This window comes from Hesperophylax consimilis, chromosome 1, assembly GCF_061612785.1.
Source record: "Hesperophylax consimilis isolate HC1 chromosome 1, BYU_Hcon_1.0, whole genome shotgun sequence".
NCBI lineage: Eukaryota > Metazoa > Arthropoda > Insecta > Trichoptera > Limnephilidae > Hesperophylax > Hesperophylax consimilis.
The window spans coordinates 21,563,210-21,580,871 of NC_142836.1; the positions used below are offsets into that span (position 1 = coordinate 21,563,210).

Consider the following 17,662-nt stretch of genomic DNA (forward strand, 5'->3'; position numbering starts at 1 on the left):
CAAGGTTTGGTGAGCGATATAGGCACGCATAAATTCTCATCATACCGGTGAGATCCACACGTACCCATAACACTTCGTGTTTTGCGCTCTCGATATTTGCGAGACGAGCGCAGCTGATGTCAGCACGGCTGTAAAGGCAGACACCTCCTTTTGGCCTGAAAAGGCTTTCCAGATGATATCCTGGGCAGTTCAGATAGGAGGTATCTGGGGGCTCGGCAATCTGAGTGCAGACCGCGAATGTTAGCGAAATTCACCTTCATCCTCGGTCCACACCGAGGACTCCTACTGTTCGCTGTCGCTGAGTTTATATTAATTTGTTGTGAGTTCATAGTTTTTAAGTTTGTTTTATTTGTTTGTGGGATTTAGGATGGGTTGGGAAGGATTAGGTTAAAAAGGTTGGGTGTGGAGTTGGAGAGTGGAGCAACTGGATACACCAAATGTAAGGTATGTTCTTCTGACTGCGGTTCTAGGCAATGGGCAGGAGAGTCCGGCTGTGGAGGTCGCCCAGTGCGCCCCAAACCCTAGATGCTGGGTCCTCACCGGTCACGAACCGGCACAACATCAGCAGCAGGGTTTTTTCGCTGGCTGATGGGGCAGCCCACCCTTGGTCGTGAGCCCAAGGGTCGGGCCCCTGTACTATCCAGCGGCCCGGACAGTGATAACCGGTTTACTGGATCTCCCTCAACCGGCCTCTCCCAGCCCGGCCCGCCCCGCAGTAAGTAGGCCGACCCATTCATCTGTGTGATCCAGAACGCACAACCCTCCATGAGCCCGGGCACCCCTGCTAAGTCACCAAACGTAGCGAACAACTTCAGGTGACCTGTGGCAGAGGTGTTGGTAACCCAGAGTATGGTTCCCGGGGAAGCGGTACCCATTGACCACCTCCCAAATTATAAAAATGGACTCATAAATAAACCAATCACAGTTGAATCAATGGATGGACTATAAACTATTTTTTGTGGAATTTAAACAAAGCTGTTATTACCATTTACTGTATGCAAATTAGGTAGGTACTATTTTGGCAGAAATAAAATTAAATTAAATAAAGGTATTTAGGCATGTGTTTTTGAATAAAAAAAATATTTCTTTAAGGAGTTAGGTTATTATAGGTTAGGTTTGTGTAGGTTAGTATAGCTTAGGTTGAGTTAGGTTAGTAAATGTTAGTATAGGTTAGGTTAGTATACATTACGTTAGATTAGGTTAGGTTAGATTAGGTTAGGTTAGTATAGGTTAGGTTAAGTTAGATTAGGTTAGGTTTACTGCTTTGATATTTGTATTACGCTTCACGTTTCCATCAAAATATTTATTTATTATTTGGGCACTGTTTCTCCAACCGGAGTGACTTTTTTTAATATTAATACCAGAGACACTTCTTTTTCATAAGTTTTGCCTTATGGTTCTGCTCAGATAAACTATTTGGCCGAAAATATTTTTCAATAACATAACTAGATTCCGCTCTTTTCTATTTCTATTCCGATTTTTTCCGTGTGCCGGGAGTTTTCACATAATATATGGGATAGTTTGTGTTTTTTATTTTTGTCGATTTTTTACTAACATTATCATGTCGCATTCATCGAGTCAAATGAATGATAGTGATGCCTCCATGTTTACTGCGAACAGCACATTAACCGGTGATGATACGTCGTTTGACATGAGTGGAAATCTGACAGATATAACCGCAGGTTAGACTTTCTTTTGTGATAAAACTTTTGTTTTTAATGCAAAGTTAATTTGTGAACATTTAAATTAAATGTTACATGAAGTTCCTGGAAGTTTTCGCCTGGCATATGCTTACTATTTATTTTCGATTTGATAGTAACATTTTGTTTTTAAAGTCATGAGAACTGTTATTTACATACATTATTCAGTATGTAAGTCCTGATACCCATCAGAAATAACTTATTTTTATTTCACAAGCCCAAAAAATTCCTTATGAATTTTGGATTAATTTGTAATCTTTAGCTAAGGTAGATAAGAATATTTTTATTTGCACAATTCGATCAACCTTTGAACAATTTAAAATACCAGTATTATCATATAGCGTACCAACCACTGCTGTAGGTCTAACGTAATGATTATGCAAAATATGGCATGTAACCTCCGGGTTTTGTAACATCAAAGACTATTGGGTAAATACACAGAAAATAGGGATACGCTTAATACACACATTTTATTGTTAAAACACCTTGTATTAGTAAGATAATGACGAGAAGTAAGTATTTCAGTTTACGGAAATGGAAAATAATTAACGAAATAACTATTAGTGCATTATTCCATTTCCAATAACTGAAATACTCACTTCTCATTATTATCTAATTACTGCACAGTGTTTTTAAAATAGCATTATTATAGCTGCCTCCTTATTGTCATCAGATCGTGCTTATTGAAACTCCTATCATCTTTGTGCAATATTGCTTTTTAACGTGATTCAGTGGTCCAGACTCAGACAATAATTTGCACACTTTTTAAAGACATGCAAACCTGTTACTTACAAAACATTTGACGGCATGAACTATTACTGACTTTTTGATCTACAATCAACGACGCCATACAAAAATGACCCTACTTACAACAAAAAAACATTTTCAGATAAATCTTTTCTCATAGATCTGACGGCACAGCGGGGGGATGGCGAGGGCTCCATGAACACCACCCTGGGCCGGGAGGAGTCCCTGTTCGGGAACCTCACAGGCCGGGTCAAGAGCACCCCCTTGAAGAAAGGAGCCGGAGACGTTAAGATCGATATGAGCAGTGACTCCGTCAGTTTTATCAGCAAGGAAAAAGGAGAGGACGAACAGAAAATGGATGAGTCATACGGCAAACGCAAGCGATCCGATAGTGATGATTCACTCATGATGATCGTAACAGGTAATTTATTCAATTATTTACACAAAGATAAGTTTTTGTTTGGTGTAGAAGAAAAGTCTTTCGAATTTGTTATTATCTCTGGCAAAAACTTGCGATAAGGACAAAGTGATTTTGTCAATATTTTTTGCTTGCTGTGCTTAGTTATCAAATACTATTTTGAACATGCAAATTGATATGCGTGGGCATCCTGCAATATACAGAATATGAATCCTCTACTAAAGATAAATTTTTACTTAACTTTGTTAACGCAGCTGTTAGTGTAATGTGTTTGATTCATAGCACCTTTTTTGTCATAATGATAAAAAGTCCTAGGATACCCCGTGCCACATTGAACTGCTTGCTGTAGTAGAACTGACACATTTTACACTAGCTTTATGTACCTACCCACACACTATTAATTTTCACACAAAATGTTAGGACTTAGTCTGTGTGATGTAGAATGACAATTTAATCTCTTCATAATAAGGCTTCTTCTCTGTCATACGTTAATAATATCTACAGTCTGCTAGAAATTAAATTTCACTTTCTGTTCACTTATTTAAATACATCAAATTTTATATAATAATAATTAAATATAATAATTGTAGATTTTTGTCCCCGCAACAGTCTTGGGGAATGATGTTATTAACATTTTAAGATTTATTCTTATTAAAACTCAACAATTAAACTATTATATTTCTGAAAGATTCCTAAATCGGCCTTGTTCACACATCAGTGCAAGTGAAACCCAATGTCTTTTTATTTTTATTTCTTTATGAAAGCGGAGAAAGATACGGATAGTTCCAGTATGAATTTTCCCATGGGAAGTCTCTCTTTGTTTGGGTTCCTTGAAGGCCCCAGGAGGGAAGAGTCCACCGAGGTGGTCGCAACTCTCCTCTCCACTCCCCCTCGGTTACCGAGTTTTAAGTGCAGCGCTCGTGACACAGTCCCCCAGTGGCACGAGTATTCAGCCTGATACGGTAGCGCACACCTTGGCTTGGGATGACTATTGCAGGTCGCGTTTCCACTCCATGATCTATGGGTTCACCATATTACCTACGCTCCCAGTGTCTTTTTTATAGTTATTTTAAAATTGCTACTGTTGTCACATTTGCTCTACTATTGGTAAACAGCGCAAATCTGCGACTTTTTAATTTGTCAATAAGTAATAATAACACATACATATTTATAATTAATTTATTGTCAGCATAAATAATAATGTTTTGATTATTGTTTGTCTTCCTAACAACAATAATGAGGCTATCATTTCTGACTGAAGTTTACCTAGCAAATAAAATATAAACAATGCAAACTATGATTATTTCCTAGGTTTTTTTTTTCTTGCATAGTTTTATTTGATGAGGAAATCATTTCTGTTATAAATAACAACAAGAACTATAATTTTTGATTACCCTGTTCATTATAGATAGTTGTGTAACTGAGGGTGTATTATACTCGTATATACTAAATTCACTTTGAAATTGGATTACCTACATCTAACTAGTTTGTCCTAAGCAGTCTTTGAAAATTTGTAAAAATGCTAAGAATACTAAAAGTGCAGAATAAATGCAGTAAGACTTTTCACTGGCCACCATGTAGTTTATATATTTTTTATAAGTTTGTATAATTCTTTTGTGTTAAATTTCAGAGGACTCTCTCAATTCTGGAGAGCAGAGTGATGCAGATACCTCGGTTGAAGAAGAGAGTGATTCCCTCAACGTAAAAAGTTAGTATAGTCCTTTTAACTGTGTTCGAATAATTCATAAAGCTTGTTGATTTTCAGTCATAAAATAGTATTGCCATAACAATATTTTAATCAATTAAATTAACCCAACCAAACCTTTCCGAGCTTCACTATAGTCTACCATATTGATACACCAGTGAAGTTCTAGACAGGAACAAATTCGGAAAACTACTAGAAAACTTAAAGTTCATATTACCATCATTGAATTTGTAATGCAGTGATCTACAACAAATTTCCAAAAATACATACATTACTCTTATGCAAAACCTTTGCTGAAATACGTATTGCAAAAATTTCCTATTCTATTATAATTTTTTATTACCGATCATAATATCTTACTGTAAAAACAAATCAGTTGTCCCCTTGAATTTGTATGCTTGCCGTACCACATTCATTTTTTTATCAATGGAACTTAAAATATCTTTCGTTTTTATAACTGTCATTACATTATCCAATTTCTTTAAAAATTTGACTTTTTTTTAATGTGATTACCACACAAGAGTCCTGGCTGCTCCCAACTAGTAATATCGTTATCGCTACATAATCCATCAGGTGTCAAATTTTGACACCTTTTGACAGATTTTATCAATAATATTTTGTTTTTAATTTGAATTATTTATAACCTTGAAGAGGTCTTATTACCTTAAACATTCAGCAATAAGAATATTATTATAACCTCATTATGTAATATTTTGTCACAAGGTACCTGCAATATTGATAGTTAATTACTCATTTTATTTTATTAGGAATGAATCTAAATTTAAATTTTTATAGTTCACTATGCTGTTTTAAATTTGTTATGACAATTTATTTTATGTTAACCTCAAAAAGATATATCCAACTTTTTTTTTTAAATTCTGTGAAATTCTATGTTTATGTGATATAATATTTATTTTATGTATCTTAAGCTCCTTAATTTTCCAACTGTTTGAACAAGCTTTCTAAATTTAGCATTTCCTCAAACGATGATAATTGATAAAGATTGTTCACAAAACATAGTCGTCAAAACATTATCCCTTATCTCATTGCATGATTTAATATGGTGCATAAAATGCATTATCAGACCTTTTGATACATTCATGCTGTATTTGTTTAACTACATATGGCTTAAATATGATTTTTCAACATTCCTTAGAAAAACAGGTTTTAAACCTCATAATTTTAGAGTTAATATTGGTATGTATGCAACGACATTACAAACTATAGACATGTTGTCAAAGACATTACAATATATGTATACTCGCTGTAGAAATCTCAAAGCGGCAAGCAAAAGTACATCAATTGTAGTGCTTTCGATTTTGTATTTTTATTTACTACTAAACTGTCACCCGTCGCGTAAGGTCGTGTGCTACCTCTAAGTCAACCTCCGCCCTTTACCCCCTGATACCCTGTATGATTTAGTACTAGGAGGCATATGTTCTGGTACACTAGCAGGACATTTTGAAATGAAAAGATTTTGTTTAAAGCTAGTCTCACACGGGCCCTTCTCATAATATATATGTATTGGCTTGAAATGTTGCTCGCCATACATGGATGGCTAGCGCTACGGTAGAATAGGCCAAGCCCACTTATATTATGAAAGTATAGGGCCCGTGTGAGACTAGCATAATTCTTTACAAGCTTATTGGCATTCTAAATAATTGTTTTGAATGTTTGTGAATAATCGGAGAACTGAATAAGGATTACACTTTTAGATACAACTGCATATTACTTAACTCAAATTTTGTGTTTTGGATTTATCCTACTGATGAACTGGACCAACAATGTATTTTTACACACAGAATTATTTTTTATTTTTCGTAGAGACAGAGCCGGCTCCTAGTTCGGGTCTGCCGAATATGAGGATTGCGAACATCGATGATAACTTGCCGCCCACCGTCACACTTCTAAGAACGCCGGATGGAGCTAAGGTTTACATTGTGGGCACCGCTCACTTTAGCGAGGAATCCCAAAACGATGTTTCGAAGGTAAATATTATTGTTTTATAATTTAAAAATGTTATGAAGGTTATCGCACACGTATCAGCTGGGCATTAGATTGGCACCGCCTCGCTTCACTTCACTAGCTTGTCCCATGGCAAGGCGATGCCGTTACGATAATTCTAAATGGCTTAAGCTGAGGCAATGCTGATATTGTGCTGGGGTGACATTTGTTCCATAACCTTAATTATAATAATATTATAAAATGTTGACTGCATAAAAGGTAGATCCAGGTACCTATTCCAGTTTTGGATTTTAGTCATAATTTCAAGAAAGTCAGTTTGTAAAACTGATGAAAAATTGAGGTCTGAAAATTTATAAAATTGTCAATTGGGTGGAATATTTGTATGATCAATGCATGGAATAAATTGGGACTTTGGCTTTTTGGCATAAAAAGCAGGAAAACGTGAATAGGGGTGGGTGATGTAAAACCGAACTGTAGTTGATATCAGCAAAAGTTTTACAGTACTTAAATGCTTGCTTATTCTTATCAACCTTCTTGAATATACCAACTTGGATAAAAAAAAACACAATTAATTGTTTTACTTTGAATTAACTATTTTTGCTCATTTAACACGAAGAATTTGGCCATTAAAACCTGCCTTCTTTCATAGCAGGATTGTCAAAATGATAATTTTAATTTATATTATTATAGATTATCCAGTCTGTCCAGCCGCACATAGTTATGGTGGAATTGTGCGCACAGCGAATAAATATTTTGCAGTTAGATGAGAAGACCATTTTAGAAGAAGCTAAAAATATTGATTTTCAAAAGATCAGGTAACCCCAATTGGATTCATACTGACTACATAATAAATAATAATGTACCTAAATGAAGATGCATATTAAAATTTGCATGCCTGCTGTAAATAAATATGCAACTGAAGGAACTGTGGGAAAGTAAAGGTTAAATTTAAAATAAATTGTTTTTAATAATGTTTTTCTTCTTTCAGAGCAACGGTCCATCAAAATGGTTTGTTCAATGGCCTTGTTTATATTTTACTGTTGAACATGTCTGCACATATCACAAAACAATTGGGAATGGCGCCGGGAGGAGAATTCAGAAAAGCTTTGCAGGAGGTTTGTAAATCACCCACATACAATCCATTCATTACTCATAGGTACATTTACAGATAATAAAACAAAGGGAGATGTGGCGTGGAAGCGTGCCAAATGTTGCCCGGACTTTCAAAGTGGCGGAGCCAACGAAAGTGAAAGTTATGTATTTGGTGTGTGAGTAGAAGGCAGGCACTGCTGTGAGTAAATGTGATTTGTAGTACAGTAGAACCTCGTTAATTCGAAATCCAGCGGACATCAAAAATCAAATTTCGAATTAACGAATTCCCACGTAATTCGAAATTTTATGAAAAAAAAAAAAAAAAAACGCCGAAAATCGATTTTCTCGGCCGCCTCTTCAAATCCGGGTGGTATTTTAGTTGTAAATTCGTATTAATACCAATTATTTCTTTATTTTCGCGGTCGATTACCGTAGCGGCCGGCCCTGTAAATTCAGATATTCGCAATAAATTCGTAAAAATGCTATATATTTACGTGTAAATCGAGATTTTGCTGCCGATTTTGGTCGCGCCCTACCCTTTAAATTGAGATATTCGTAAAAATACGATATATTTCCGCGTAAATCGAGATTTCGCGGTAATTTTCCGTCGCGGCCGGCCCTTTATTTCAAATATCTGAATTTGAATTAGTAAAAATACGATATATTTCCGCTTAAAACGAGGATTCGCGGCCGTATTCCGTCGCGGCCGGCTCTTCAAATTCAGATATTCGAAATAAATTCATAAAAATGCCATATATTTACGCGTAAATCGAGATTTCGCTGCCGATTTCGGTCGCGGCCTACCCTTTAAATTGAGATATTCGTAAAAATACGAAATATTTCCGCATAAATCGAGATTTCGCGGTAATTTTCTGTCGCGGCCGGCCCTTTATTTCAAATATCTGAATTTGAATTCGTAAAAATACGATATATTTCCGTGTAAAACGAGAATTCGCGGCCGCATTCCGTCGCGGCCGGCTCTTGAAATTCAGATATTCGAAATAAATTCGTAAAAATATGATATATTTCCGCGTAAATCGAATTTTGTCGGCAGTTTTTCGTCGCGGCCGGCCTTTTAAGTTCAGATATTTGAAGTAAATTCGTAAAAATATGTCATATTTCGGCATGGATCGAAAATTTTCGGCCGATTTCCGTCGCGCCGTATTTTTTCAACGCGGATATTCGAAGTAAAGTTAGTAAAAATACTATATATTTACGCGTAAATCGAAATTACGCGGCCGAGTTTCGTCGCGGCCGACCCTTTAAATGCAGATATTTGGCGTAAACTCGTAAAACTACGACATATATCCGCGTAAAATGTATTTTCTCGGCCCTCCAAACTCGGATATTCGAAATAAATTTGAAAAAATACAACATTCCAGTGTAAATCGATTCAGATTTACAAAATAATAATACTAATTAGGACGATGTATAACCACGTAAAAATAAATTTTTCGGCGTTTTACCGCCACGGCTGACTTTTAGATTCAGATTTACGAAATATTATGATTTATTTTCGCAAAAATCAAATTTTTTCGAATTACACGAACAAATTTTCGTGCGCGGACAAAAATAAATTTCGAATTACGAATTAACGAATTTCGAATTAAAAAAAATTTTGTATGAAAAAATTTTTCAGCGGAAATTTTTTTTGCGAAAATTTCGAATTACGCGTTTTTTCGAATTATCGGGGTTCGAATTAACGGGGTTCTACTGTAATATGGTTTAAGGCGATCCCATACGTAGTAATGCAAAATCATGTGTTTTTGGTTTGAAAATTTGGTCGCCTAGAAATGTTTCAGATGCTTTAATTAAATACTGCGAGTAGAATACATCTTGACCTTTGAAATAATCGAGGATTTTTTAAATAAGTCTTTTTATAAGCCCAGAAAAAAATAATGTATAGGCTTATGAAAACTGCTTTAAAGTTCAAAATCTTCTACTTACGAACCCATTTTCGGTTATGATTTTATTGTATAATGTGGCAAATTAAGTTATTTATAAAATGATCGGAAAAAAATTAAATATTTATGCCTGAACATCCACAAAATAAAATAAAAGGCACTTTTTGGCCATGTTTTTTTCTTGCATAAATCAAAACAGGCGGATGGTGTTAAGCGGGAATTTAAATCTATCGCCATCTACGTAAGGGTTGTTATTGATAGCGGCAATTTAAAATATTACACGACGTAGTGCATCGCCTTAACAATATTGGCGACACTGTAGTACTCCCGGTTTCATACTAATAATGGTTCATGGCTCCTCTCTTATTTCTATTATCTATGGCAGAAGTACGAAAATTTTTTGCCACTAAGGGTCATTACGATATTTTTGGGACCAGACAAATAGATACTTGCATATTATTTCCGTTAGGTAAAAATACTACGGTAAGGTACTTCAAAAATAGCCTTGCGTATTAGGTTATACATTTAATCCAGCAATTTCCAACTCGGGGTGCACGCTTCTTGGTAGCTAGGAGACAGCTAATCAGTTATGGCGGACAGGAGGATTTCAGTTGAACATCTGAATATTAATAATAATACATATCACTCCCAACTCATAGCTTTAACGTTTTTCGAATTGCGCAACCATCACACTGGAATGGTTTTTTCTCAGCAATTAGCATTTTATTTCACAAATTGAATTTCTTAACACAAGTAATTGCATTCAGGACGTTAATGATATTTCTGCAGTGTGTCAGCATTTCAGCCATAAGTCTAATTTTGACAGTATGAATAATTCCAATGGGAAAATAATATTTTTTTCTCCAGCCTGTGCCGCATTCGGGTACTTTCTAGTGCTCTAACAGCAATTTATTATTCACTTACTTTTTCCCGCTTTCGATAATAGTCTTGAGTGAAAAATATTATGGCTCAAAAAAAATATACGTCAACCAGGGCCGGCTCTATGCGTGCGCAACCAGAGCAGTCCGCTCCGGGCACTGAATTGTCAATGCACTGATATTACCTAACAAGTCCTAACCTTGAGATTATTTTTCACAAAACGGTGCTACATAAAATTACAAATCATCCAAATATTATTGATTACGGTGATCGGCCCGTTTGACTCACGGCCGACCCTGAGATCAACGAATGCCGATTCTAAATAATATAAGTTTTATTATATATAATTAGATTTCAAATGAATGCATCGTTGTTTAAAAATGATTAAAGCCATAACGCCCTATGATTGGTCTGCAGAGTTCTGACAGAACTTAGACCGCTTCCTCACTGGAATTGTTATTTTATTTTAGGTGAAAAATGTGCCCCACTGCATTATCCACTTTGGTGATAGACCAATTCAGATAACCATGCACCGAGCTCTCTCTGCCCTGTCCTGGTGGCAGACCATCCGGCTGGTGTGGCATCTCCTCAACACCAAGGACATCAGGTTAGTTCACATCAAGATTACAACGTACATACTATAGTCCCGCCGCTGAGAGCTCCGTTGTAACCACTCCTTTTGTTATATTTTGTCATTTATAAGGAATAGGGATTATTAACAATGAAGCTATTGATGTTATGCTTATTCATACTGTTGATTTGAAATCCACTGGACCTCAAAATGAAAGTTTCGAATAATAGTCAAAATTTGTGTTATTCATAATTATTATTGATGTTTCTTCAATTCAGACGACTACCCTTTTGCTTAATTTTGACCTGTCAAATCTTATAATCATTTTGATAATGATTCAATAAAATAGTACTACCTATGTATCAAAATATTTTTTGTAATTGTTTCAAACAATTCAATAAAACAACTTTCTGTATAGAGATACCCACAAATGGCTCTAGTGAATAAACAAACTGACTTTAACCATATATTTAAAAAAAAAATTCATTCTCCAATATTTTAATAAAAATACAAAATTTATACAGTTTCAACTTATTTCCAGAAACTTTTATTTGTGTGCGTTATATGTATGCTTTCCCCGCCAAACTAGATAATATTTGAGTTGTTTCTTTATTGACACAGGAGCAGAACACAATTTACAACAAAGTTGCATCACTAACTCAAAATCGGAATTTTTTTACTTCCCTCCGTTTAGAAGTAGGCAATCAAATTGTTTTGTAAAAGTTTAGTTTTATTCCCAAAAGTTAGTTTATATTATGCGTGTGTATGGTCATAGGCAACTTAGTATTATTTAATTCCAGCAAAGAGGAGGTGGAGCGCTGCAAGCAGAAGGACCTGCTCACTGAGATGCTGGCCGAGATGGCGGGAGAGTTCCCGGCCCTGGAGAGGGTGTTCGTTCGGGAGAGGGACATTTACCTCACGCATTCCCTGCAAATAGCCGCTGCCTCTAAAGGTATTACATATTATTATATATTACAGTGAAACATGTTATGACACTAGTGTCAGTTTATGATGGTTTTACTGCTTAACTTCTAAAACCTCTTATATGGGATGCAGGCAATAATAACAAAGTGAACAATTTTATAACTTTTGGAAAAAACGGACATTTTCCAGTATATTTCACCACTAGTTTCCATTTGTGATATATTCACCGCCGAACTTTTAAAACTTATTAGGCGGGAAGCAGTTTTAGCTAAAACTTCTTATATGGAAAAAATCGACTTTTTTAATGGAATTTCGAGGGACCAAAAAACAAAACTTCTGAAGCATGAAAACTTCATATGAAAGTTTTACTGTATGTATTTCTCATATCTTCTGGCAGGGGTTAAACCAGATTCCTGACTCATTCTAGGGTATTATGCTTGAGGAGCCATTCGTTGACTATAATATGGTCGGAAATCTGCATCGCACTGCATTCATACACCGCCAAGTCTTTTAGACCACTTTGCATCCTTTATTCCCCCATGGGTTTGGGAACACCTTATTAAGTTGATGGAGGACCAGAATTTACGGGGTGGTGACAACCTAGGCGATCTCTTCACTTCTTTTTAAACAATTTTTTTTTATTTTTTTAATTTTAATTTTTGTGTCAAATCAAAGCAGTTGCCTTTCAGTTTTTATTTATTTTTTATTAGGATCATAGTGATAACGAATAATAGTACATATAGAAGCGAAAAGTAAGGTCATCAATAATGTTATTATGTATTATTACTGGGCGTTGAAGATAATTCCATCCAACATTAACGCTGATATTGTTGGAGATTTTCAACTGTGATACATACCTATTTAACATTTTCTATAGGACTGTTTTTTTGTGTTCCGTACTAAGTATAGCCTCCCCATTTCATAAGAATGACCAGAATGTCCAGTGTTGAAAAATAAAATCAGATATGATGTTTTATAAGAAAAATAATTATATGCACCAATAATGAAAATCAGTAAAATAAAATATTTATGTAGATACTTTTAAACCTGATATTTGCATCATATTGTTAACCCATCGGCATACAAATTTTTATTTGACATTGTTTGTGCATACTTGAGAAGGATTATTACTGTGCAGTATTGCACCCCATATTTCCCCAAATGAAACACTTTTTATGCTTTTATATAGATTATAATTTTATTGTGAACTATCTAAGTATGTGGGAAAAGTTTAAGTCGCCCCAGTGGGGCGGGCAATATGCCGATGCGAAAGAAGTGCAGCCCCCCAATTTTGGCGGCAGGTATGACGATGGGTTAATTGAAGAAATATATTCCTTTACTAAGACTAACTATTAAAACTTGTAAGATACAATTATTAATAAATGCCATTTTACATTTAATTGAATTCGGAAGTAAAACAATAATAATTATTAAACTGAAAAACAAATTGAAAATATGCACCACAAGCCTTTAAGACCTAACCAAACATGTAAGAGATTGCCATGTCACTAACCAATAAAAATAATAAATAACGATTTCCTTCTAACAGGGTATAACATACCTAATAATAATTCTGTCGTAATGTTGAAAGTTGAAACTATTTGAGGCCGTTGAAAATATATTTGCTTAGATAAAAAAAACTTTAAAACGGCTAAAAGCTATTCTTTGCTTGCCATTATATATTTACTTGATGCTTGGCGCTGCGTATCGGCCATCAGATAGAAAAATCCAAAAAAACGCGTAGTAGGAAGGACATTATCAAAAGACCATTCCAAATTACGCATAACATTGTTCTCGAAGTGTGTAAACTGTCAACACTTTTTATTTATTAGGCGTCAAAGCTGAAATATAGGTACATAGCCAGGTGAATTGATTGCGTTGATTAATATGTGCGTATAGGTATTACATATATTCTAACAGTTGATTAAAAATTTTCAATAGCGTTGGACGTTGAAGGAATATAGCTATTATTTTCAATGGCTAGTTATGTATGTATGTTATGTGTATTTCTAAAAATGAGTTAACTTTTTTATTCCTGTTTGGTTTCAGCTGTCAATGGTCCAATGAAGGTAGTGGGTGTAGTGGGTATTGGACACCTCCAAGGAATTCTGGACAACTGGGGCAAGGTCACATCTAAACAAATCCCACCTATTATGAAGTAAGTTTGCCATTATTTTGCTACTTCTTATTCATCAAGTCAACCCAGTAAAATATCTCATTGGGTCTTTGTCTTTTTCTTCTAAGTCAAAGTGTTTTTAAAAAGAATTTTAACCTGGTCTTGTTATGAAAACATGGTAATGCGCCTAATCTGCAGGGGAAAGAACACATTTTTATTTCTACAAGTAGCATGTGAACTTCGCCCAGACTGCCTTAGTGAAGCAACGAGTCCCCAACACTTTAATTTAACCCCTCAGGCCTCTGGCACATTCTGTGCAAATAAATGGAATATTTCTGAAAGTATTTGTAAACTAAAAACTGTTTTTGAAAGGTGATAAAATACATTTCCAAATTTCAAAAGAAAAAAAACACACACATTTTATTAGACAAATGTATTATAAACATTATAGTCACCTCACTTGTTGTCTTTTATTTATTTATTTGTTAAGACATACACAGTACAATAAGATACAGTTAGATATTTTTAGTTATTACATAGTTGTAGTACCTATTACGTATGTCCATAAAATATCATTACGTAATTTCTCCTGAGATTGGTTATAAAAGGAAGGAAATGTGTGGATAGATAATAATAAATGAATTGAAAACAAGAATTATAATAAGCTCACAAATTGTAATTGACTGTTAATACATAGAAGTTTTGAAAAATGATGTGAAAATATTTTTGAAATATGTCATGCTAAGAAATTTAATAAGTTAGTTTTGTATGTTAGAAAGGAATCATGAAAGATGTCTAAATGTAGTAATTTTTTGTAATGGGTGTATGTTGTGATTGCGGGAGTAATTACCGAGTTGTTTTCATATAAAAATAATTAATAAAAGTATCATAATTTTTTTTTTAAATTGCGGTCAGAATTTTTGGTTTTATGGATGTGTACATTTTAATACTTCTTTGATTATAGATATAGATACAAATTGTGGTGTTTTCTCTTTCTAACTCCTTTATTTGATATTTCTAACCATGACAGTAAGGAGGACGCAACAATTCCTATGAGACCATAATACCATCTGTTTCCAAAAGCGAAAAATTGTCCTGTGAGTAAGGACCAGAAAGTAAAGTGAATGCCTTTTATCGCAATTGTTGTATTATTTGCAGAATTCCGCCCCCTTCGATGTCCAGCCGAATAATGAAGGTGTCCATCAAGGTTGCTTTCGTAGGATTCATAATCTACGCTGGATACAAAGTGATACCGAAAAAATGGCTGCCCTAGATACCGACATTCGTCATTTACTTTTCTCTTCCAATCAGGGTGGAACAGTTGCCCAAACTAAATGTCTTCTCGAGCCTCAGTTCATTTTCTGGCTCAGATCTTCCTTTTGCTTCAGCAACGATTCTAACTATCTTTTTATGATGTTATTCTTTTTCTTATTTTAAATGGTTGACTTATTATTTTGAATATTTAAAATATTGTCTCCTTTAATGTTACGTCATCGAGTGTACATAATATATTTGTACCACAGTGGAAATTTACTAATAAACTACTCGCAGAACAAAATAAATCTACAAAAAATAAATTGCCTTAAATATTGCAAACATTCAGTTACGCAGAATATGAGAAGAAAATTAAACAAATTTATCAGAAAGAATATCGATAGGAAGGATAGAAGTATTGGAATTTAAAATATAATGAAACAATTCTAATTAATAATTTGATAACTCTAATATAAGTTTAATTATTATGTGCATTTCTTTTTATATTTTATGTGTGGCCTAATTGAAGCATTCGTTAAAAGTGCATTTGAGATAGATTTGCATCTTTATTGACACAAGCAGCCTTGTTATTCCTTTTTTTTGCAATGCATCGTACTTAACCATAATGATATTTACTAAGTATGTATGAAGATGTTTTTCATATTAAATTGATTTCTTTTTATCACTGCACCAAATTTAGATTTTTGCACAATAGATGATTATGTACTAATTTATGTGGTTAATTTTAAAAATGCAAACAGAAACTATCTATTTGTAGCTTAACAAGAGTCAATTAATTAATTAGCTGCTTTTTTCACTGTCACCAATTTTTTTATTTTTTTTATCAAGGTCAATAAAATTTATGTTAATGTTTTCTCCGTACAATATTGTGTCCGTATCTAAAATAATATACATATTGAGATGTTATTTCTTTAACAACAAAAAACCTTTGGGTTCCAAGCAAGTTGTTGATAGAATAAATATGTCGCCCACAATACAAACGTATCTCATATTTGAAAATTTTTTAGGAGAAAAAAATCATTTTTTTGCCAGATTTTTATTACATTTTTTGCTAATGTGATTTTAACCACGCATTTTTTTACCCCGAAAAGAATTCTGCGGAAAAAACTGTTTTTTCCACTCCTAAAAAATTTCCAAATGTGAGATATGCCTGTTTATGTTCTGGGCGACAAATATTTTAATTAAATGCTTTATTTTTTAATGTAGATTTTACAAAATTTGATTAAATTGTATAAAATAAAAGTTGTTTTGTTATTGATTTGTGGTAGGTAATTATTATGAAAATATAAAATATTTCATTGCAAAAAACACACTTCTCTTTTGTCCTGGTAGCAGCTTCTATTTCCAACAGAAGCAGACGATTCAAATATAGTATGTACATACATAATAATAAAACATCTTATGGTAATAAAATGTTTTGTACAAGAAATTTATTTTAGAAATCAGTTAATACATTTTTCATAAAAATAAATTCATATTTGTCAATACTTAGCACCTGCGTTAAAAATCGTAATTCAGTCATTGGGTGTAGGATAAAATAATTATTAAAAACAGGTACAGACTTTTCACTGTGCATAAATTATTTTAAGTTAGTATGTTGGTACCAATTGTGGTTCAACCCACAGGACTTGTAGAACCTAAATTTAACATATTTACTTTACAAAAATATAATTCTCAATATTGTACCCCAATGATCATAATATTATATATACATAATTGATTTATCAAATTGTTTTGAGGAGACCTTGTCGTCAAATCTTACCATAAACTTTGGTAAAATATAATACTGCTGTCCAAAAACTAACAAAATAAAATATATCTAGAGAGGTTGAACAAACATATTACAGAACAGTGAATTTCTGTGGAATGTGTAGGAAGACGGATTGGAAGAAACAAGCTGAAATTCTAAGTAAGTACCTTAATCAGTCTAATCTCAGTCTCATATTGATTTATTATGTTTTAAGTACTTTACATATTAAAACTCAACATAAAACTGAATTTTAAAACTGCTATTTTAATAATAGATTCACATAATTAAAGGTAGGCGTTAATGATGTGGGGTGTGAAAAACCCCAATATGTAATATCTTCGAGATGGTTTGAACTTTTTATGTGTGATTTTCTATTATCTTTCGCCGACAATTATAGTTTTTTTTGTGAACATTTTAAAATCTAACTAATGAATAATATTTATGAAATTTCCTTTTTCAATAGAGTATTAAACTCTACCTCACTAACGGTGTCAGATTTTTCACTTCACTAATGCCGGATTAAATAAACAATTTCACTGATGTAACCTAATTTTGTGTTGACAAAATAATTCTAATTATGTATATTAAAATAAAACAAATTGATAATATTACATAG

At 33.8% G+C, this 17,662-nt stretch overlaps 1 protein-coding gene across 2 annotated transcripts; it reads left to right on the plus strand.

Moving 5' to 3' along the window:
* The first annotated feature begins 1,420 nt into the window (after nucleotides 1–1,420).
* On the plus strand, nucleotides 1,421–17,644 carry LOC149426437 (traB domain-containing protein). Of its 2 annotated transcripts, none has more exons than XM_089651528.1 (10): nucleotides 1,421–1,682; nucleotides 2,590–2,868; nucleotides 4,496–4,573; nucleotides 6,395–6,558; nucleotides 7,226–7,350; nucleotides 7,524–7,650; nucleotides 10,881–11,017; nucleotides 11,782–11,933; nucleotides 13,955–14,063; nucleotides 15,180–17,644. In XM_089651528.1, exons 1-10 carry the CDS (start codon nucleotides 1,562–1,564, stop codon nucleotides 15,292–15,294), a joined length of 1,407 nt encoding a protein of 468 aa, XP_089507654.1. In that variant the 5' UTR covers nucleotides 1,421–1,561; the 3' UTR covers nucleotides 15,295–17,644. The 2 variants fall into 2 exon arrangements, with proteins under 2 accessions (XP_089507654.1, XP_089507663.1); XM_089651537.1 differs by having other exon boundaries at nucleotides 2,608–2,868; nucleotides 15,180–16,633.
* The last annotated feature ends 18 nt before the right edge of the window (nucleotides 17,645–17,662 follow it).

What these genes read in the sequence shown, in the direction of transcription:
- LOC149426437 (XM_089651528.1), top strand. Translation starts at nt 1,562, where the DNA reads ATGTCGCATTCATCGAGTCAAATGAATGATAGTGATGCCTCCATGTTT. An exon ending in TGATTCCCTCAACGTAAAAA is followed by an intron (nt 4,574 to 6,394) that starts GTTAGTATAGTC and finishes TATTTTTCGTAG; the next exon opens with AGACAGAGCCGGCTCCTAGT. An exon ending in AATAGCCGCTGCCTCTAAAG is followed by an intron (nt 11,934 to 13,954) that starts GTATTACATATT and finishes GTTTGGTTTCAG; the next exon opens with CTGTCAATGGTCCAATGAAG.